Raw genomic sequence first — 22255 nt, 5'->3', positions numbered from 1 at the left:
TCCTCCGGAATACAGTAGGGTTACAAGTCGGTGAGAGGTGTTGGCAACGAGCATTGTGACTGATCCTGATCCCTGGTGACTCAGCGCTCCTGCCCACGCAGCGATGGATCGATGAAAGGCAGAGAAAATGGGTCATCTGTCAACTGACATGGGAGACCAAGGAAGCCACGACCGGGTGCCTGATCCCTGTGCATTGTGCACTGTGCTTGCTGCTTTGACGATCTCCGTATCCACCGTCTCGCTCGCTCGTCCGCTTACGTACTAACGGGCAAGGGCGCTTGCCTGTTCTGAATGCTCTACTCCTCCTCCTACTAACTTGAGTAGGTAGACTACCCTGACGTTATTCGCCCACCGTTCAAAATTACTCGCTACCTGCATCGCATTCGTATTGTGTTATATCATGCACTGATCATTCTCCATGAAGTATTTTTCCTTTTGCAGCTCGTTCTCCCCGGAGGCCTGGTGAGAGTGAGAGACCCCATCTTCGGCGATGCTATCTGATTCCAAGTCATCCGCGGGAACCTCGGACCTTGCTTCAAGTCCAACTATCCAGCCTTTCATTTTCCCACTACCTTGTACGAGGCCCTCCGGACGGGCTTCGCACTTGACGCTACTACTTGACGTAGATCCCTTCGCTTCCTTCTCAAAGCCATCAGGCTTCGTGCATCCACCGCTTCTCCGCCCCCTACTACCGAGTACTAAGTCTCTGGTTCTTCCTCCAATCATCCTCATCACACCAGTTCCTCGCTGGGTGCTTTACCTAAATCGAATCCTAGCCATTCTGATCAATCGACGCAGGGCCGCTCTCGCATTCTTTCCTGCCATTCGATCTCTCAACTGTCCTGGACTCCTCCTCTGCTCTGTGTTTCAGCCTTTGCAGCAAGCCTATCCTACCCTGTTCTCCTCGGAGGCCCCGCCCACCCTGGCATGCAGATCAATCAAGAACTGCAATAAAAGCCGCACGGAGGAGAGTCACGGAGGAGAGAGGACTTCAGCCAGTCGACGCCAACGGTCTAACGATCTTGGTCTGACAAAAGCTTGATCTATGGAATTCCCTCTCTTTCCCCGCCTTATCACTTAGGCCAATCGTGCTCACCTCCAAGCCTCGTCCCTTTCACTGCCAACTCTTCCGGTTGGGGTCTGTCTGGCCTGCGAAGGTTCTAGGCTTAGCCAATGCGACTGGGCTTCGCGGAGAAGACACCCGGGTCATGCGACTGCTGCCTCGTTCCGTACAGGTAATTCCGCTTGACCCAAGGAGATGTAATGGAGTGCTCGATACTGAGCATTAGCACATCTATGTTGTAACTCGTCGGTGACTGTTACACAAGCATTATTAATTGACACGACCAAGTCCTGACTAGTGGGCCTTCAATATCATTAGCAAACTGGCCCATTCCCTAGACCGGAATCACCAAATCGTCCAAATCGCAAAGGCCAGCTGTGTCGGCCGACCAACGGACATTGAACAAAGCCGAAAATCCGAACCGTTGCTGTCTTTTGGTGCCGTTTGAACCGTCTGTGCTACAGATAAACAAAAACGTGATGAGAGCAAGCATCGAAAAGCTACTAACGTTGATGCGATATTTTATTATCGCGCTTTGCGCGCCCCGTCCTCGGCCGAAACCCTGTAATGATGATTCTCCCCTTCCGTATTGAACTATTGACCTATCAGCCCCACCTCAGCTTAGTTGATGAAAAAGTCCGAGCACTGGAACAGAGCCTTTACTGTACATAGATGTGCTCGGTACGTAGCTGACTCTGGCCGTTTCTAGCAGTCCCGAGCCCTCTTACATAGTTAACTTTGCTGCCTAGGCGACACCCCTCGCAGCCAAAAAATAAAGGGAGGCTGAAGCACACTCCAAGCTCCCTTCTCTTTGCAGGGCGTATCGCACTCATGAAGGCCTCCTACATACAGTACTCGGCACTACGTATGGTCACAAGCAGCCGGGCTTCACCAAGTGGGAAGGCGATCCCCCCCTGCTCTCTCCCTCGGCAGCTAGAACAAGCCTTGCAGCGGTGATGATGTGCTTCCGGATGCATAAAAATTACCCAACCTGGCAAACTCGTTCTGGGCGTGCCAAACGCATATTTTCTTTTATGCATCATGATGTTCGGAGACTTGCGAATTGCTGAGGCCGCGTTCGAGTTACCTCGAGCGACAACAGGACGGAATACACATATTCGTCGCCCAGCCACCTTCCCACATCGCAACACATGATTGAAATGATGAATGACTCAGAATTGATTATTTTTCCTTCCCTTCTAGCCTGTGATCCATTGATAGTGGGCCCCGCGCTGCCGATATGTACCTAGTCGTCAACGCACCAAGGACACATGCTGATAAATCAGAGCAGGATCTACCCAAAAGGCCGGTCAGTGGCAATACTAATGGCTGCTGTCCTGCCTACCGCTTTCTGCTGTCACCTGGTCTGCTCAGAATTGGTGGGCATGCCAGCCTGGTGGCCAGCTGTTGGTCCGTGAGAACCTGGACGGGCTTATGCGCCGTTGATTTTCGGTGGGAGTGCGTTCTCGGTACCGACCCCCGAATAATTAGTCGTTTGCTATGTACAATAATTACAACCCGGGGATTCGCCGTCGCAGTCTCACACCAGTCCCATAGTGGGTATGATTCCATAGGGCGTTGGGCCCATCGTGCAACCACAGCCATCGCCGGGAGGGCGGTGCTGAGGAAATGTGCAGCCGTTGAACCTACAGCACTCTAGGTCGGTTAGCTGAGCACGAGGTGTCCAAATAGCCAACAGTTGTATGACATATCTCAGTAGACAGGATATGGTGACCCTCGCCAAACAGGGCGTGATAGCCAACAGGTCGGGTCGTCCGTTGTCCGTGTAGCAGTTAGCAGGTCATTAAGAAGCGAGTCGAACTGGACACACTTGATGTACGAAACAATGGGAACTTTCCTGGAGGGGTTTTGTTCAACGTGATATAATTCGAGGGCACCACTGGCCCCAAGCACAAGCAACGCCCTCATGGCCCGCCCACCAGCTACTGACAAAAGACGTCCGCCCAACTCCCACCCGATCTACACACGGTCCAAACTCCGGAGAGAGTAGAACAATAGGTACGCCTCCTGGCGCATCACGTCCTCGGTGGTGGTGGCGCTGACGATCTCATCGTCGAAGCGGAACCACTTGTTATCCTGCCTGCAGAACGCGAAGTAGTGGCCATTTTGCGCGTGATCGCCCTGGTGCACCACCACGCAGTCCAGGTCGTACATGTAGTTGTCTCGCGGGGGTTTCTTGTCCTTGTCCTTGTTGTCCTTGTCCTTGTTGTCCTTGTTGTCCTTGTTGTCCTTGTTGTCCTTGTTGTCCTTGTTGTCCTTGTTGTCCTTGTTGTCCTTGTCCTTGCTGTCCTTTGCGCCGTTGGTGCTGGGAGCTGCCCCTGGCTGAGGGGGCCGAGTTGACCATGGCGCCATGTCGAGATGGAGAGGGAAGTCCAACTTGCCCTCGTACTTTTCTGGGATGAACGTGCCAGTGCCGAGCTGTTTCATACCAAAGCGCTTGATGTGCACGCAGAGGATGGCGGGGAGCTTGCGGATGCGCGTGTGTTTGCTGGCGGACTGTCGCTCGTTGCACTCTGTGCAGCTGTACTGCTCAGGGCTGAGTGCTTCAGGGGTCGTGAAGGACTTCAAGCACTCGTGGAGTGTCGGAATGGCGACCTTGAGGTTTTCGGCGGCGGCGGCTTTCTTCTTCTTCTTGACTTGCTTCTTGAAATCCAGGCTGATGCTCGAGAATTCGTCCTCGCGGCTGGAAACGGTGTGGCACTTGTCGCACGTGATTTGGCTGTTATACCGACCGTAGAAGACTTTGTGGAAGAAGCAAACGCATTGCTTGTCTGCGGAGCCGTTGATGATGGTTGAGGATTTGTCGGTGATGCTTCCTGCTGCGGGATATTGCTGGACAGCCTCATGAAGACGATCGATGATGCACATGAACCATTCTTGGGCGTCTTGCTGACCCTTGCCAGACATTTCCTGTGATTTATGGTTAGTTTCACATCAAAGCAAGCAGTAGCGGATGAAACTCACAGGTATATTCTTCCAGGAGGCAAAAAGAAGATTTACGGCGTGGGCTGGCAGTGGCTGGTCGACCATAGTGACATCCGAAAACAATTCTGTCATGCCACACGCAACGCAGGTTTGCTGTTCTTTCTTTTCCTCCAGGTCATCGTCCTCCGAGTCTGAATCGGTCTTCTTTTCAGGCTCCTTGGAGATGGAACATGTGTGAGTTGGATGGCCCATGCCGAGGAAGTAGCTTGCCAGAAGTGGGTTGTGCACCATCATCTGTAACACAGCATTCATGTAGCACGTCTCACCGAGATTGAATAGACCTCGAACACCGCTCCGGCCACATGGCCGCTGAGAAGTATTTGCGGTCAGATAGGAGTCGTCTTCTTCGTTTGCTGACTCTGCAAGCTTGCGTTTCTTATTGGAGGGCAAGAAGCTCGGGTCGTAAACAAGGTCATTGCATCGTCCACAGTAAACCGAGCTTTGGCCAATGGCAAACTCATGCTTGGTTTTGGAGAAGTGCTTGTCGAGGGTTGGAAAGCTTCCAGTAATGGAGCAAGAGACGCATGAGTATTGAGCAAAGTTGGGATCGAGGTTGTTGGCTGACTGTCGGAATTGCTTGATCTTCTCCAGGCTATCATTGTCCAGATGCTCACAGCCTGATATCGGCATATGTAGAGCAAGCGTCATGTTTGTGGTATTTGGGTCTTTATCGACAGATGAGCTTTAGCATCCAGTGGGTGAAATGTGTTGGTATGGAGTGGGAGAGATTGATGACTGCCACCGGAAGAAGATATATCAAATCTGGGGTGGGGCTCTGCTTCGCTTGCTGAATAGCACAATACCAATTCACCGGAACTAATGGAACTAGATACGCAATTGTCTTTGAGAACAATACCACGATATCTGTGAATGATGGATGAATGGACGGATAGCAGAAACCAGCTGTGAATATCAGGGTACTAGTTTCAAAAGTTCTGATGGCCAGATCGGGGTTCGGGGCCAAAGCTGGTAAGGTTGGCCCAGCCGCTAAATTTAAAGCTGAGCGGGATCGGCAGTACCTGCCTGCACAACATGACATACAGGTCTAGCCTTGCATACCCAAAAGTCACAGCCTCAGATTGTATATATCTTTGAATTCGTATGTCAAGTGTGGAAGATGGACTGGCTCGCTAAGTGGATTGCGCAGAAGAATTATGAATGCATGCGTATTCTAGTAAGTTGTGAGCTTCACAACCGCATCGAAATACTATGCACGCAAACCCTCGGTGCAAGATTGTTGATTTACACCCTACAAGCAGTGCTCACAAAGCGCAATTATGTACTTAGAAAGCTCGCCGCAGAAAGACCAAGTTGCCTACTGAGAATGGACCGATTGAACTACTTGCACTGCTGTACAGGTACCCGCTTAGCTCAGGCACTTGTTTGAGCCTCAGGGCCAAGAGATGTGCATCCGTAGCAGACGCGGCTCAGCCGATGTTTACCCGTCACGCGTTTCTAGTAAACCAACAACGACTACTTTCAACTCATAGAACAGAATAGAACAACCAATCAGGGAAATAATAAGCAGAACAGCACACAAGGGTGTCTCTCGCTAACAAGAAAAAATGTCACACAACCGCGCACAATCACAGACGCGTCTGCCCTTGCGGACGAGATCACGCTCGCCACTAGCAGTGTCCAGACCAACAACACCGCTCCGTCCGTCATCTCGCTCGTCATTCCGTACATCACAAAACAATGCCTTTGCCGGACCATCGCCTCTCGACGCCTTTGAGCCCCAGTTCGCAGAACTCAGCGACTCGATGGCAGACCTCGAGGCAAACCTGATGCACCTTCAACTCATGCACGAGAGCCTCAGCCGGTTTGGGGAGAGTTTTGCCAGTTTCTTGTACGGCTTGAACATGAATGCGTTTGTTGTAGATTTTCCTGAGGTAGGTGGCCGCTAGCTGCATATCGAACACACTTTTCCCTCCTCAAGCTGAGCATGTCTTCTTGACGACTTTTCCCTCTGATAATAAAGTTTTCTAGGCCCCGCTTCCAGAATCAATCAAGCGATATCAAAAAAGGCAGCGCGCTGCTCAGACAGGAGCCGCCGTAGACGACACAACCTTTCTGGCCAGCAATGCGGGCGAGCCAGAAACGACCATTCTGGCAACGGGCGATGCCAGCTTCACGAGCCTCAAAGCTACTCCGCGACGCCGGACCATGGCATCGACGGTAACGCCAAGCACAACGTCGACGACGGCCAAGCAGGGTACGACTTCGAGCTCGACTCGTGGTGGCATTCCAGCTAGGGCGGGCAGGGGTATTGCTCGCGGTGGTGCGCGAGGGAGCGGTCTTCCGCGTGGGAGAGGTCGAGCTGCAAAGTAACGAGCGGCTTGTGCGCATCTCCCCTCCCGTTCCCAATGCCCAATTCGATATATGGAGCGTCTCTCGATATGCCGCTAAGACAAGCGTTGTCTGCCACGGAGTCCCGCTCTGTCTTGAATACGAGTCCGAATTGAGGGCATGGCTTATTGCGAAGAATTTTTAACGCCTTCTACTCATATCTGGCTATGCCCTGGACTTGCTCATCGTCACTCGGATCGAGGAAGACGTCAGTGCCTTCCAAGGACCATCACCTCGCAGAACACAAAGCGAAGACGAGGATCATTCTCTAGCAAGCCAAGATTCACGACCCCATTAAACTTGTCTCCTTCTATCCGTGATCACCGCTGTACCTCCAGGCTCAGCAATGATCATGCTCTAGAGATACATGAAGGCCACGTCGACGCGGGCGGCCCCTCTCCACATCCCGTGGAACCCCAAATGAATTGATATGGTCGCAGAGGACATTCGCCCGGCTCACCGCTTTCCTCAAAGTGATATCGCTCTAACATCCTCTGAAAGCGGGCTCCATTCCTTCTGTAGGTATGCATGAGTCACGCTAGCCATGGTTTCATGGGCCAAATCACAATCCTTCAAAATCACCACCAGGACCATCGTCCTCATCCATTTCACCCTCCACAATTTCTTTTGCCAATTCGCGCTCACGTTCGCGAGCTTCCTGAGCATTTTTGAGCTCTAATCGGTGCTGGTTCATGGGGAATCGCATGGCCTACAACTTTGTAAGTAGTTGAACATCGTAGATAATCAAACAATACCGAACATACCTTGACACTCTCGTCGTGCAGAGCCAGACATGCTTGGATACGTTCATGGAAAACGTCTCCTGGTTCTCGTGTAGCATAGACATCGCCAACCTCCTTGCTCTTCATGAAGCCTCGCTCGTGATCAAGACTTGCTTCGATAACACCATCCCTGATCGCTTTGGCGACGATATACTCTGCAGATTCTTCACTATCCAGTCCCAGACGTAGACACATATCTCGCAAGGATATTCTCGCATATGAGAGTGACATCATTCGAATACCTGTCCTGATGACATTCTGTCTGAGTCTCAAGATCAGGGTGTACGTATCGTCCTTTCGGAAGGTCGAGTTATACCGCTGGACAAGGTCCTGGAAGCCAGTCACATCGCCAGAGCTAACCGCTTGAACCAATTGGAGGTACGGCTGCAAAGACTTCTCAAGACTGGGTTGACGGAAGATTGCACGATCCGGAATGTCACCCATTAACAACTCAACTACGATGAGCAGTTTGGTCGACGCCTGATAGAATCCACTTGCCTTGTATGACGTTGGTGATTTGCGACTGGCACCTGTAAGGTGCTCGTGTGCCTCGGTATAGGAAAGTTGAATTGCCCGAATGCGTCCCAGGTAGTACAAGTATCGAGCATATTGATTATTCGCAGCAGTTACGGGGAACTTAGTGTGGGAGATCAGCAGGTCAGCCTGTGTAATGTGAGATGTGAGAAGGTAATTTCGCAGGAGTAAAGTGGTAACTGCAGCCTGAATGTCTTGGTCCTTGCGTAAAGTAGCGGTTCTTAAGGCATCCAAGAGATTTTTTCGGATTGAGATGACCGCGGCTGATGGAGAAGGCGGTAGGGGCGCAGATTCTTCGAAGAAGAGGGCGTAATAGAAGTACACACGCGCTGATAATGAGTCGAGTGTCCTTCTGTTGAGCGTACGAAGATGATCGACAAGCGCACTGGAAAATTGAGCGCCAGCGTTGATGGACTTCTTGTCGTAGAGATGCACTTGGACAAGTATGGACAAGTAAACATCAATCTCGGGCAGAACATCTTTTGGAGCACTTCTCGATGGAGGTCCGTCCTTCTTGTTGTGCCAGTCCCCAACCTTATCCCTCGGGAAGGAGGCGTCATCCTTGACTGCGCTGAGGAGAGATATCGCAGTAGGGGTCGGAGTTGGATATGTTTCTGTGACGACTGAGGCGATCACATCTGCAGTAAGATGCTTCCGCACGGATGGTATCGATCGAAGAACTCTCAAGCTGAAGCGAGGGTCAAATTGACTGACAGCTCGCTCAAGTAAAGGAAGGTTTGCTTTGAGTTCTATATTCGGTGGTTAGTGAGGTGTCAAGCAACAAGATCATGTGTAAGTACCAGAAACTGCTTTCTCTTTGGGATCAACTGGTGCTTCTTGAGCGGTTGCGCCATCTCCATCATTCGCGAGATCTGCTTCGGTGGCCTTGGTAGGAGCATCCGGCTGGTGCGATCCCTTAGAAGGGGGAACCACTACGGTCATCTCATCGTCGCCATCTCTATCCTTCGTTCCTTTTCTATTATTCTGACTACTTCCCGAGCCATTGGTACCGTTCGAATCAGAGCCGTTTAGATGGGGTTTATCACCGCTCATGTTTGCTGAGGGAGGAGTGTAAATCTCGTGCGGTCTAAATGGCAGACAGGGTGCGGCCGACCGTAATGCCGAAGGGGCGACCTTGTCGGAAGGTGAAGAAAATATTCTGCTCGATCTGTAATTGTTTTGTGAAATGGCTGATTGGATTTGCTTGTCTCGCAAATAACAGATCCAGCCCAGAGAGAGCTCTTTATCAGCCTCAAGAAGGTGCTATCACGGAGTGTGAGATCGTACTCAGCACGAGGGAAGTAGGAGAAATGCAGAGTTAGGAGGATGAACAGGAGGCCGTTCTTGATTCAAGCACAGAATAATCAGGCAGGGTGGAAGAGTGTTTCGAGATCGTATGGGTATTGGGACTGCAGATGGAGGTTGGCCAGGGCAGTCGGTCATGCGATTTCCGGATTAACTTGCAGCCGCAAGCCCCGGCGCAGGCAGGAGTACAACACGCAACACACGCGTAGCTTCTCCTTGACCACAACAATGTCCAGCCAGGCACTATTCTCAACAACACACTCCTACTATGGTTAATATATGCTCTCACTACGTGCATGCGGTCTTGATGAAAGTGACCAAATAGTCCTATAATCCAGGATAAGTTCTGCTGTCTGTGCCATGTTGCAAAACCACAAATCATAACCGTGCTACATACCAACTGACGTAGACACGATGGCTTTACTTGCTAGCCACCTCGAGCAGATCTCACTGTCTTCCAAGTCAATTGTACAGCTGGAGTAAGTTCCGAAATGTGAGTGCTCTACTCAATACTGAGATGTTCACACCAGATTCCCTCCACCCAAAATCTTTACCAATGCCCTGCTTGGACATCATGAAATCACCACCTTGATCCGTGACACTGAATCTCATGAGCGGGCCCTGTTCTCCATCAACCCAAGTGCCATCAACGCGCCCAATCGGAGCAGTTCTATTCGACCTCCTCTCGTTGAAAGTGCCTTGCACGGTCGGAAGAGCCTGTTTCCCTCGGTGCAGCCAGTGAGACAATCTGCTGTCACAAGGCTCTTGGGCACTGAAATGCTGCGAGAGATCAGACAGTCCACCAGCAATACTGCACGATCTCAAGAACGTGTCAATGTCGAAGTCCTACTTCGTGGAGCAGAGAAACTCTGCCAAGTATACGCTGTTCCGGGCGTACCAGACAAAATCCTAACGCTGCGAAAGCGACATGGAGAAATTTCAGCATCTTTGGTCTCGGTGGAAGAGAGGGTCCAGCAGCAGCAAACCTTGTCAGATCGCCGAAATAAAGGTTTGATAGATGAAGAAACGGGTGATGGAGGTGTACCCGACCTGGATGTAGTCTCCCAGGATACTCCCACTTTCACTTTGGAGGATTTTCAAGCCGAAGAGGAGGAAATTCGAGAGCTAGAAGCCAGGAAGAAGACCCTAGAAGACAGAATTTCGGGTATAGAACGAGATCTCGGTGGGTTGAGGTAATGAATCCTGCGAAAAGCCGATCCTTCCATCCCTTCAATCATTAGGCTTCGATCAGTCCCGACGAAGAGGCATGACATACACGATGTGTACTTATTAGGAGCTCAGCTTTGGCCTTTGTATTGAGGTCCAGCGACGTACCCAACGTCAAAACCTTTGGTCTATGCCAGTGACCATTTCGCTGTTAGTGGTGCAGAGTTGACAAACTACCCAAGACAAAGATACCCACACGCCGGGGCCCTAGGGGACAACACACAGATCAGTACAGAGTATATCTACACTGGAAGCGCTAGTGGTTAATTTAAAGGCAGCGAGTATATCCATGTATCCCGTACGAGTTACTACGTGCCTCGAATCGCGAAGTGGTATGTAGCTGACTTAAATGGTCAGGCTCTTGTCCGAGACCAACAACCTCCCGCCACCAAGGGGATATGTTGCTTGGTGATGGAGGTTCTACGGGTCTGGGCTAATAGACATGGATGTGAGTGTCGGATTTCTTGTTGATGGCTCCTTTGACGCCTCTGTAGAGGAGCCATTGAACCGTAAATAAATACACGTGATTTCTCTTGAATGTTCTTTCGGTGTACTAGTAGCACTGCTAGTGGTAGCTTCCTCCATAGCTAGTACGGAGTACGACCCATAGGCACAGAAGGAGCCCGGGCCAATACTCCTTTCATGGACAACCGGAATGTCAACAAAGAACCATTTTCACGCTACCGCTTACTCGACTGCATTCCAAGAACTGGCCTGGTGAAGGGCCATACGGAGTATGGAGTACATACTCCGTATGCCATTTCGATAAGTGGCTGACAACATACTGGGGGCCCTTTCTCCCGCACCACTGTTACTTTCCCCAGGGGTTCTTTGTCTCTGAGTGCCCGCAGGAGTTCGTGGCCCTCAAGATGACGCAAAACCACATGTTTGAGAGATGGCTTGGTCCTGGATCGTGTTATTAGCTTCAACCGTTTTCGTTTCAAGATTTGCTTGAAATCTGACAGCCTTCCCATCGCTAATGGTGGGGGAGTTGTCGATCGTATCTTCTTCGAAACGGGAGCAAGCTCGAATCTGTAAAAGAGGAAGGATGATCAGCCATATCGGCAGATCATTTTGCGTCTAGTCCAAGCAAAGCCCAGGGCACTAAGCGAGGAACCAGAGCATCTCAGGGGCATTAATATCTTTGCGGTAGAGAGTGGTGTATCTGCAGGCATGGGACCAGGGATCAGGAAGGTTACCACCAAGAGCACCCACCGGCCAGGCTTCAGGCTGCAGAAGTGTCCCTAGGCCAGCACCAACCCCGAGACAACCTAATTGCTGCCGGGAGTGGACGTGCCGGCTCCAATGCCATCAACTGCGGATGTGCTTAACCTGGTCGCTAAAGGGCCCTAAGGAGAGCCCACCCCTCAGGTCCACAATCATTTAGAATCCACCATCCACACGGCTACATGGACTACAGGGCCGAAGGGCCACCGTCGTTGGCTTTGCGACCGGCGCCCTGTTCAAACCAGTCTCCCATGTTCCATTGAAACACCAGCCTCATGACTTACGGAGTAGGTCAAGAGCCGACCAACTCGTTTCTCAAAGTCACCTCAAGCTGACTTCCACGGCACCCTCCCATCTATTATTGCCTCCGGCTCTTGGTTTCGAACTCATCTCTACCATTGCTACCTTGACCTCACAGGCTGTCACCCATCTCCGCCTGCAGCTTTCCGTCTCCATCATCCCACTCTCTCATATTGTCGCACGAAGACCAGAGCCAACTGACGCTTGCCTCCATTTTCCGCAGCCATTACCTGGTGGCTTTCCTCCCTAGTTCCATCATTCTGCCGAAGAGCAAACCTGCTGGCGTCTACTAGTTGCCAACGTTGCAAATCCTAACTGCATCGTCATCACGATAGACCTTGCCTCGAGCCTTCCAAAAAAAAGTCTTGTCCCCTCCCATCAATCAGTCCAGGTATTTCCTCATGGATTGCTGATTGTATTCCATGACAACCTGATATAAGCCGGGCCGACCTCTTATTGAATTCACTGCAACCAACATAATGGCGCAGCGCTCGGTCCGCACTGACGGACAAGAGCCAGGATTAAGGGGACTTCGGAGCATGGGCTCTTCAAGCGATGTCCTGTCCCTGTCTGCCAGATCTACGAGAATGAGCTTGCCTCATGCCAGCCCTCCTCCACTTTACGTAGCAGAGTCCGCAGCGGAAACTCTGCTTTATGCAGAGTTGGAGATTCCTGTCAAAATCTCTCCAGGTCCGTTGGCTTCGGTGAACGGTTTCCTGGATCAGATTCTCTACGATATCCTCTCAAAATCACACTCTACCTCGCTTGTTGCCTTAAGAGCAGCGATTCCAGTTGTACTGAAGCAAAGATTGGGACAGTCCGCTGTGAGAGCCGCTGACGAAGAGCTACAAGACTACTTGGACGAACAGGAACTTGCTGACCTTCAAGCATCTGCGGGAGTATTGGATCCGAAGACAGAATTCGATGTCGACTTGGCTTGGATGTTGACGAGGCTCCGTTGCATGGTTTACGCAAAGCTGGGGGACTTGGAAGAAGAGGACGAAGAGGATTTGCTTGACGATGAAGATCTGCGATATCATGTCACCCGAGTAAAAGAGTCTCTGAGAGCCTCCGCGACTATTACACCTGCTTCAGCAATCTTCCTCACAACCATCCTCGAATTTCTAGCAGAACAAGCTCTATGTATTGCCGCACAACACTCGAGGAAACGACACAACAATTTGAAGGGCCAAGCAGCTCTTCAATCAGGCGACCCTGGTATCCTTTTGGAGGACATTGATATGTCGGGGATTGGCAAAGAAGGGCCTCTCATTCGCCTCTGGCGCTCCTGGAAGGGTAGCGTACGCACCACAGGGAGCATGTCATCTAGACCAACAACCCCCAACATCATGACGCCTATTAGTCCAGAGTCGCCGACTTTCGAATGGAAGAGCCCGTCCGGTCTACCCTTCTCAACAATTCAGGAGGAACATAGCCCGTCAATCCAGCCTGCAACCTCCCCTTTGCCCGCTGATATACCTCTACCAATGTCTAACAATGATGTGAATGAGATTGAGGTTCCTGGCGCGGCACGCGATCCTGACGACCCGGATGCTGGACATTTGATGCCCCGACATACGCTGGAAAAGCGTCGACCGTCAAGTATGTTGGTGATGCCAGGACATTTTCCAGGTCCACCAACGCCTACAATTGCAGATCAACAGGGGGAAAGGCCATCCTGGGGCCGAACCAGATCACATTCTCTCCCCACACCAGCGCAATCTCCCTCTGTGCTCAAATTCGATAATACTGACAAAAGCGATTCGACTAAGATTGCTGCAAATGCATATTCCACTAAGGGGGCTGTTCCTAATGCTTCCGGTCAAATCGCTGACAGCCGTGATGAGGCTACCGCTGCACCAGAAACCGAACCAGCACCCTCCCGAACAAATGCGATTAGTGCAACCGTTGCAACAATTGCAGGAGCATTGAATGTTGAAGCTTCTAGAGCACTTCGTAGAGATCGAGCCAGCCAAAACGAGCTCGTATCCCACTCTCCAGAAGCTAGGACCAGTGCTCAGGCTTCAATAAGCACCGCCGAGGATTTTGAACAACTTCACATGCCTGCCAGAGCTCGGACCACGGATACTGCGATCTCACCGACTGACCTAGAGACCACCATCGACTCGATGCCTGGAAACTTCGACGTGGACGCTTCAGACGAAACAGAAGATCAACCAAATGATAGAGCCAACTTGCGAGATTCTGGTTTCGGTGTCGATGTGCCAGATAACGTAGAACCCGTGCACAACCACGATGAATCCCAGCCTGCTCCTGTCCCCACGCAAAACGGAAACCTGCCGACACCCAACCAAGTCCTGCCTGGAAGTCCTAGCACGACAGATTTGGCAAGTAGGCGAATGGGTAGAGTCCCTTATCAGGCGGCTTCTCGCAACCTTGAAGCAATCGATGACAACCATGGGGTAGCGATCATCCAGGGCACGGGCCGCTTTGGTGGACACCCCTTCCCGTCAACTACGACAGATCAAAACACTTCCCGATCTGCAACAACTTCTGCATGGCCTGCTGTCGTTCCTAACAGACGGTCATCCTCCGAGAATCAAGCAGTCAGGCAATCTCCAACAGAGATGCGATTTCCTCAACATATCCCTACGTATCAGCGAGCTGACGGCATCGAGAAAGACTCAGTCCCCCATTATGCTACATCAGCCTTTGCAACCGCGGCAGGCAGTCATTCAAGAAATTCTAGCACAAAGGAGAGTAGACCTGGAACATCTGGATCTGCCAATGCGAGACGCCAGCATATCCGACTACGATCTAATACCGATGATGGCAGCAAGAGGATAACGCCTCCAGATGAGGCGGATCGCACAAAGAAAAGCCTCGATGTGCTGATTGACAGTGACGAAACACTGCATTATACGCTGACTCCGGAATCGGCCAGAGCAGCTAACGAGGTACGAGATCCAAAAACTTGAGGAATATCAATTAATAATCAGCAGGCTTCTCGACACAAGGCCAGGAGCCAAACACGAGAACTAGCGGACTTCTTCCGAAATACTGCCCCCCCCGACGAGGAGCCCAGTCGCCCAAGATCATCTCGTTCTACCAAAGACAACATGAATGGCCTGCGAGCCAACCCACCGGGATCTCCGCAACCTCCTGTCCCCGTCATCCCTTCGCAATCCGGTGTGCAGCAATCGACAAATTCGCCATCAAAGGCAAGAAATCCGCTTGGAGAGCCGCGTGATGCGAGGATGACGCGAGGAACGACACGAGATCTTGCTGATTATGCACGGTCCACTGGGCCAGAGCATGACATGCAGCTTCCGAAGGCTCTGAACGCTCGGCCCACTACGGCTCAGGGAGGATATGATGTTGGGCACGCTGAGAACGGTGAAGGAATATCGGTAGAAAGCACCACTCCTCGCCCTTCGACAACATCCAGCAAAGTGACAAATAGGCTCAAACACCAGGCAAGAGATGCACGAGCACCTCGAACAGCCGAGAGCTCCGACCTAATCGATTTCATCCGAGAAGGCCCTCCACGCGCTGCGGGTGAGCACCGTATTGACCGAAATGTGGCACCTTTCCGAACAACAATGGACTCGGATGACTTGAACGCTCTTGCTCCTCCACCCGATATTGATGTCAACGGTCGTAACTCAGATGGCAGTGCCCAGGAGAGTGCGATGACCATCAAATCGATGCCATCTTCAATGAATTCCCGAACTGGACTACTAGATGCTGCAAACCGTGGCCCCAGCAAGTATGTGAACGGATTCGGTACAGGTGGTGCAGCTGTGTCCCGGCAACCTGTGATTCCAGAATCCGATGGGATGCCCCGTCGTACCCGGAGAAGAGTCCGTGATCCTTATGCTATCGATTTCAGCGACGACGAAGACCCAGAGGAGGAGGCCCCACGGCCACAGCGCAGAGGAGATGAAGAATCACTTGTTGACTTCTTGAGGAACACCGCTCCGCCCCCTGGTATGACTACGAAGCCAATCCTCGCTGCGAATCCGAACCCTACTCAACCCGATCCTTCGTCAATGGTGAAGCGTACCGCGAGTAGCTCCAAACTCAGAGATTACCTGCAGGGCGCGAGCAGTGGTAAAAACGGTACTAGTCCTGGGAAAGGACTTAATAATGCCCGAGCAGACTCTCCACACCTAACACAGGTGGGCTCCAAAATGGACAAATACAGACCAACCCAACCCACACACGCAGCGCACGTCGATCGAAACCGACAAAAAATTCGGGCTGAGCCCAGGGACCCTATGGCGTCAAGAGGGGGTGACACTGCTGACCTTGCTGCATACCTGATGAATTCAGGTCCTCCACCAGGAAGCGAGGCTCCACCACAGCCCTTCGTAACGTCCGCCGGAAAGGACCAGGCCGGGTTTATGAAATTTTTCTCTAGGCGCGGAAGTGTAAGGAAATAATTTCCGGCGTGATAATGAACGAAGCCTACAAGACTATGTAAGAATGATTTTCACTAATCTTTGGACAATCTCAAGGAGCTTTGGATAAGGCAGTGAGAGCTAGGAAATTTCAAACGCAGATAGGAGGCGAGCTTTGTTTTGTAGATAGATGCGAGCAGATACGCAGATCCAAGAGCAGTGACGCCATCATCGATCAAACGCCTCAATGATAATATAAAAGTACTCCGTACTCGGTACCAAGATAAGTTGAGCACCACTTTGCTAATTGTGCTGGAATCTTAAATTTGATTCAAATGTGCTTGACAACCTCCCCTGAGCACCGTAGTACCCCGCAAGAGTCAGTACTGACCCCCTTGGAGAATCCGTTGAAAAGGGGCGGACTACCACACCGCCTTTATGCACGTGATCATGCCATCTGTCGACCGTGGTTTCTGCCACCAACGCCCACCGCGCTCAAACTCCTGAATATTGTTTGCAACGCCCAAAAGTTCGGGAGTTTACATAGTTTGACAGCGCTGCTCTTTCACCCAAACATACAACCCCTCGCCAGCCGCTTGTCGGCGAATTTAATCCTCTCAAACCCATCTACTGGGGTTCAAATCAACAGAAATCCCCCAAAATGAGAACGCTTCTCAGCCTGGCGGCTGCGCTCCTCCTCCTCCCCTTCTCCGATGCATTGAAATTTGACCTCATTGCCCAAGCGGGCCACAGCGCAAAGAATGAGCGATGTATACGGAATTTCGTCAACAGAGACACTCTTGTTGTCGTGACCGCTATTGTGAGCGGTAACCGGGGCGATGGACAGATGGTCAATATGCACGTATGTCACACCTCAGCAGGCGGCGTTGAGAGAGTGCTTGCCTGGCTCCTCTTACTCGGACGTGGAAGTGCTAATATCTCAACTTTCAGATCAAAGATGCAGTCGGCAATGACTATGGCCGACCAAAGGATGTCGCAGGCGAGAAGAGAATGGCATTCACAAGTCTTGCAGACACAGCCTTCGATGTCTGTTTCGAGAATACCCTGACTGGAAGATGTATGCATTTGGATCCCGGAAACTGAACTCCAGCCCCTCAACTGACTGGCACTACAGCAAACACCCCCAACCCAACTCGCCATGTGGAATTAGATATCGACATTGGCGCGGATGCGCGAGACTGGTCTGCCATCCAAGCCTCTGAGAAGCTTAAGCCTGTGGAGACAGAGCTGCGGCGGATAGAGGAGACGGTCAATGAGATCGTCCAAGAGCTGGAGTACCTACGAATGCGCGAGCAAAAGCTACGAGACACGAATGAGAGCACGAATGAAAGAGTCAAATGGTTTGCTTTTGGTACGATGGGCATGTTGGTTGGTTTGGGTGCATGGCAGGTTGTGTATCTGAGGGCTTATTTCAGGTCGAAGCACCTGATCTAGATAACGTGCGGCCGAATGTTCCATTATTGGCGCCAGAACAGCACATATGTACTCCGTCAGAACGTGGGTTTCGCAGGACAGGAACGCACACCTCGATTGAGTGCTGAAAAAGTACATTCATGGCTTGTCCGTGTATGAATATTCCGCAACGCACAATAATAGGCACAATCTTGTGGGTCATTATTGGTCATGTTTGTGAGTGTTACCTGAGAGTTTCCTTCTGAAGCGCAACAACGTTCTCCTTAATCTCACTGAACACTCGAATGCCCTCAGACATGGAGATTATGTCACGTGGACTGCCTTTCAACTGCACGTACATTCCCTCGGAACTCTCCGCCTTCAATTGGTGTCAATTGCCCATCCCCTGGTGCTCGTTTCACTCCTGTTTGGTAAGTCCTGATGCTTGATTAATGTACATCCATAGCCACCACCGGGCCAGAGCCTAAACACCTGACTTCAACGAGCGTTCCATGTCGATCCCCTCTGAAATCCGCAACAAAATGTGCGATAAGACGAGCTCATTGTGGCCCCCTCCCATGCCCTCCGACAGTGCCCGCTCATGAACTTGGTGAGATCCTCTGCTTCCGCCCCCAACCTCGACTTTCAACAAGTCTTTCCATCCAAATGAACGTGGTATCTGCAACCCCGTCTGGAAGGTCTGTCTGTTGTGTTTATTGCTTCACGCGCGACAAAACAGAGCACCTTTCCTGGTGCAGGCTCGCTCATTGCCATCGATTCGTCAAGCTCTTCTAGCCACTCATCTTCGTATGGTGTAGGGTCGAAAGCCAAGTCCTGTACCAGTTCCTTGGCACCAAGCATGAGGAGGAGGGAAGACTGCCCGGCATTCTCATGAAGCCATATAAGATGTCTAGGCGCCATGAAATTTAGCTTCCAGAAGGACATGATGTTATTGATGAGAAGGTTCTGCTACTCTGGCATACGGAATTTGTCTGCAAGCATCCAGGCTTCCATCGCAGGAGGGACTTGTTCGTGTGTGTCTACTTGCGGAACTTCGCCGGAGTAGATCCAAAGGAAGAAGAGGTCGAAAGCTATACACGTATCATCAGGGAAAGCAATTTCGTCGTCGAGCTCTTCCTTCATTCCAGACACCAAGCAATTGGCAAAACATGGGCATTTTCGGACGAGTAATTCCTTATGGGCAGTATATCGAGAGCGGTCAGGTCCAACAAGGATTGAAATTGACTTGGAGGCGGCGAAGCTGGGGTGTTATTAGTACAGCTTGCCTCCGGTTGCAGAATCACGCACCTCTTCAGTCCAAGCAGGCTCACCTGTCTAACCTCGTCGGCAACAGCTGAAGCAGTGCTATTTGTGGCCATTGTTTCGTTAGAGTCGGTCACGGTTCGAATATGCCAGGTAATCCGAAGCAGCTCTATTGATTTGGCGCAGATTAGAATGGATTCTCTTCGAAGATGAGAGAAAAAGATTCCTTTGAGAAAGAGAAAGAGAACTCTATATTATAACCCCACCACTCTGAGACCGTTCTCATTCATATTCACATCAAAAATAACTCGGTCCTGCACAGACTCGACAAAGGAGGAGTTTGCTATAAGCGGCTGCGCGAGGCAGCTAACCAAGCTGCAGCGGTGTAATCGGAAAGCCGCATATGTAGAAAGTAATAGCGACTTCCACTATCAAACAACTATGAGACTACACAACTATGAGACTACTGACACGAAGAACAAACAGCAACGGACATGGGTTTTCGTCCTGATGCATGGGGCTTCCGAAGGCGTGGACAGAGGAGGGAATACAGAAAGAACTTGTATATCAGGTACGCCACGCATTAATTCCCGCACCGCACTCATTAAAATGCAATCAAACCCGGTTATATAGTAGTGCCAGTACCCCATGCGTTGTTAGTATCGTACTAATAAGATTTTTAAATATTGGGATAGATCTTTGCAGAACGTAACTGCAATACGTCGGAGTTGAGCGGATCGCACGAGGCTCTAGCCCCTTAAACTGGCTGACTCTATCCTTAGATCTCAACGTCCTTCACTACTTTCAAATTGACACATGCCAGCCCGGTTCTCGTCCGTCTTCGACATCCCCGAAGACATAGTCACATGAGACACATCTCACAATAGGTAGATTTTCTAGAACCCAAGCGTAATGTACAAGATCCACCACCATTTCCCCGCCCTGTATTAGTAGCTTTGGGAGCACAATAAGAGACTCAGTAGTTCAGAAAGTCAATGGGCGGGAATGTTGAAAAGATGAGGTATGGGTGCAATATGCAGGGTATAGGACTCAGAGATGGTAGTCATTTCACCTCCACCTCAGTAGGTCAAGGCAATGGATGATTCGCATATCCGATTATATCCTTGGTGAAGCACTACTAGAAGATGGCTGCGGATGACGTGAAGTGAATTCGACACTAGGCAGTCAACAAAGAACCACAACATCTTGTCAATCGCGTCGGGACAATTTTTCTCATTGCCTTGCGTCTGGAAAAACTAGGATAGGCCATATTGAAACAGAAATTCTCTGGAATTAAAATGCCCAAAATGAAGGCAAATCCGCACGCGAAACCGACTGAGGACGTCGATCAACCAAATGAGCCTTCAATGTATGTGGGTCCTAATTTTCCCATTGCTCTGTATTCATGCTGACATACCTACAACAGCAGTCCCTTATTGACACGCAATACGGTCAAAGTCCTAGTGGGCAAGCGCAAGATCGAATACGACATCCAGCGAGATCTACTCACGAACAGCAGTCCCTTCTTCAAAGCATGCCTGACGAACGGGATGAAAGAGAAAGAGGAGAACGTCATTGAGCTCTCCGAAGATTCAAGCGACGGATTTTCGTTACTTGTGGAGTGGATTGAGTACGACAGGGTCTCACCCGTGGTGGGAGACAAGGACACGGTGCTCGCGATGGACGCGTACGTACTAGCCGATAAGTACGGGATGTTCAACCTCCAGAACGGGCTCATAGATAGAATCCAGAGTTATTGGTTCCAGGCGCGCATGCCTGCGTCGCACTTCATGTGGATCCTTCAGAACAACGTCGTAGAGCACTGTCCGCTGTACAAGCTTGGGCTGGATCACTTTCTGTGGGGGATGATGTTGAGTCCGCGTCGGCATCGGGAGGGGAAGAAAGGCCCAGAGGCCAATGCGAGGAAGAGAGCCAAAGGCATAAGCAAGCTAGTTGCACTAGGGACACATCATTTTACGCTTCGTCGCCGCCGCCGCCGTCCTTGGGAGGTCGAGGTCGACGAACTCCTCTCCATGCCAGGTGTCGCGGAAAAAGTCACAGCTGCGATGCGCTCCGCAAGCGCTGAATATCTGAATCCAATGCAGCAGGCGATCTGTGCTTATCATATTCACCCTGCTGATGGGAAAAGATCTGAGGATGAGGCAAACGCAGATTCTGGAGGCAACCTAGGTGTGGATGCTCTCTGTGCTAGCATGGCTAAATTTGGTGTGTATTGAAAGAATAAAAGGGGAAGGAAATCATGATGCGAGCAGACTTTGTTGGTATTAGCATTGCTGACTAAAGTTTTAGGTTCTCTACTTATTTGGTTTCCTGTTTTCCTGTTTTCTTGGCTTCTTGGTCACGGCTCGAGGCTATACTGATCGCCTTCCAAGAAATCGCTTTGGGACAGCAGTTGAAATAGAGGGCACTTTACACCGATAATTTCCGCCCTTTTCTCCCGCATTCGTCCTGAGTCATGCAGAGTAGCAACAGTTTTCAGACTCCAGATGAAGGCGTGTGGCCTTGACATGTGCTGCCGATCCACCTATGATCGCACAGTGCATGCCTTGCTAGTTCCATGAACATGATGTTTGCAGCCTTGTTTGCAGGGATCAGGGGTTGGCGTTTTGGCAGCGACCAGCAGATCGAGAACAAATCTGTTGTCCAGGAAACCTTTTACGAGTAGATCGTTTAGGCCGGCTACCATGTTCTCTTTCTCATACAGTGCATCATTCCCACTGGGCCATTCATACAGAACCTGATCTCGCACGAATCTGAAACTGAGGGTGTCCAAGTGGTTGTGATGTTCAATCACCCAGGCAAAGTAGGGCATGGGTATGACCTTCCGACGCGAATAATCCATGAGTCTGTCCATGAGCATGTCTTGGAATCGGGGCATACAGAGCCTGTCCGCGAGAGCCCAAGCCTCGTAAACGTCGTAAGGCGCTTTATTAATATCTTGCTCGGGGAGAGCGTTTTTGTAGAGGTACATTGCAAGCCAGGTCAACTGAGCGGTAAGTATCTCAGGCATTTCGACCACATTACTGAGGGCCTCCTTCATGTTCGTCGCGAGACATTTCGCAAAGAACGGAGAATATTGGATGAGGATGTCTTTGTGGAGAAAATATTCTACCTTTTCTGGTCCTACGAGAATCGTGATGATCTTGGTGGCGGCGAAGCTAACCAGTCAGACTCGGCTTCAGATAAAAAGGAGGAATGGGGATGATTGAGCTTACCTGCTCATGATCTGGTATCTCGGACTGAGTTTGATGTAAGGGATGAACTGATATCTTGCGGATCATCCTGTTACTCGGGAGTCAAGGAGTTTGTTCTGCTGCAAGATTGTAAGAGAACGGTGATCGCAGTGACTCCGGGGTAAGGCAGCACTGTATTGGGAATGATCATTTTGCGGACTGGGATGA

The 22255-nt window shown here is 50.8% G+C and overlaps 9 protein-coding genes across 9 annotated transcripts; 5 read left to right on the top strand and 4 right to left on the bottom strand.

Moving 5' to 3' along the window:
* Positions 1-3043: 3043 nt before the first annotated feature.
* A1O9_10133 (uncharacterized protein) lies at positions 3044-4717 on the bottom strand (the record flags this gene model as incomplete). Its single annotated transcript, XM_013400868.1, has 2 exons — positions 3044-3994; positions 4049-4717. 2 exons carry the CDS (start codon positions 4715-4717, stop codon positions 3044-3046), a joined length of 1620 nt encoding a protein of 539 aa, XP_013256322.1.
* A 917-nt stretch (positions 4718-5634) lies between these two features.
* A1O9_10132 (DASH complex subunit DAM1) lies at positions 5635-6400 on the top strand (the record flags this gene model as incomplete). Its single annotated transcript, XM_013400867.1, has 2 exons — positions 5635-5961; positions 6059-6400. 2 exons carry the CDS (start codon positions 5635-5637, stop codon positions 6398-6400), a joined length of 669 nt encoding a protein of 222 aa, XP_013256321.1.
* A 580-nt stretch (positions 6401-6980) lies between these two features.
* A1O9_10131 (26S proteasome regulatory subunit N3) lies at positions 6981-8787 on the bottom strand (the record flags this gene model as incomplete). The annotated part of the gene is made up of 3 exons (XM_013400866.1): positions 6981-7127; positions 7183-8483; positions 8535-8787. 3 exons carry the CDS (start codon positions 8785-8787, stop codon positions 6981-6983), a joined length of 1701 nt encoding a protein of 566 aa, XP_013256320.1.
* A 666-nt stretch (positions 8788-9453) lies between these two features.
* Positions 9454-10236, top strand: A1O9_10130 (uncharacterized protein; the record flags this gene model as incomplete). The annotated part of the gene is made up of 2 exons (XM_013400865.1): positions 9454-9518; positions 9570-10236. 2 exons carry the CDS (start codon positions 9454-9456, stop codon positions 10234-10236), a joined length of 732 nt encoding a protein of 243 aa, XP_013256319.1.
* Positions 10237-12272: 2036 nt separating this feature from the next.
* On the top strand, positions 12273-16199 carry A1O9_10129 (uncharacterized protein; the record flags this gene model as incomplete). The annotated part of the gene is made up of 2 exons (XM_013400864.1): positions 12273-14711; positions 14754-16199. The coding sequence occupies 2 exons, from the start codon at positions 12273-12275 to the stop codon at positions 16197-16199; spliced, it is 3885 nt and encodes a 1294-aa protein (XP_013256318.1).
* Positions 16200-16818: 619 nt separating this feature from the next.
* On the top strand, positions 16819-17612 carry A1O9_10128 (endoplasmic reticulum vesicle protein 25; the record flags this gene model as incomplete). The annotated part of the gene is made up of 3 exons (XM_013400863.1): positions 16819-17019; positions 17109-17235; positions 17293-17612. 3 exons carry the CDS (start codon positions 16819-16821, stop codon positions 17610-17612), a joined length of 648 nt encoding a protein of 215 aa, XP_013256317.1.
* A 936-nt stretch (positions 17613-18548) lies between these two features.
* Positions 18549-18836, bottom strand: A1O9_10127 (uncharacterized protein; the record flags this gene model as incomplete). The annotated part of the gene is made up of 1 exon (XM_013400862.1): positions 18549-18836. A coding segment is annotated over one exon (288 nt), but the record flags the coding sequence as incomplete, so codon positions are not given.
* A 1304-nt stretch (positions 18837-20140) lies between these two features.
* On the top strand, positions 20141-21070 carry A1O9_10126 (uncharacterized protein; the record flags this gene model as incomplete). Its single annotated transcript, XM_013400861.1, has 2 exons — positions 20141-20202; positions 20260-21070. 2 exons carry the CDS (start codon positions 20141-20143, stop codon positions 21068-21070), a joined length of 873 nt encoding a protein of 290 aa, XP_013256315.1.
* A 308-nt stretch (positions 21071-21378) lies between these two features.
* On the bottom strand, positions 21379-22077 carry A1O9_10125 (uncharacterized protein; the record flags this gene model as incomplete). Its single annotated transcript, XM_013400860.1, has 2 exons — positions 21379-22012; positions 22070-22077. 2 exons carry the CDS (start codon positions 22075-22077, stop codon positions 21379-21381), a joined length of 642 nt encoding a protein of 213 aa, XP_013256314.1.
* Positions 22078-22255: the final 178 nt, after the last annotated feature.

This window comes from Exophiala aquamarina (assembly GCF_000709125.1).
Source record: "Exophiala aquamarina CBS 119918 chromosome Unknown aczIA-supercont1.12, whole genome shotgun sequence".
In the NCBI taxonomy this organism is placed as follows: domain Eukaryota; kingdom Fungi; phylum Ascomycota; class Eurotiomycetes; order Chaetothyriales; family Herpotrichiellaceae; genus Exophiala; species Exophiala aquamarina.
This window is presented reverse-complemented; position numbering and strand designations above follow the sequence as displayed.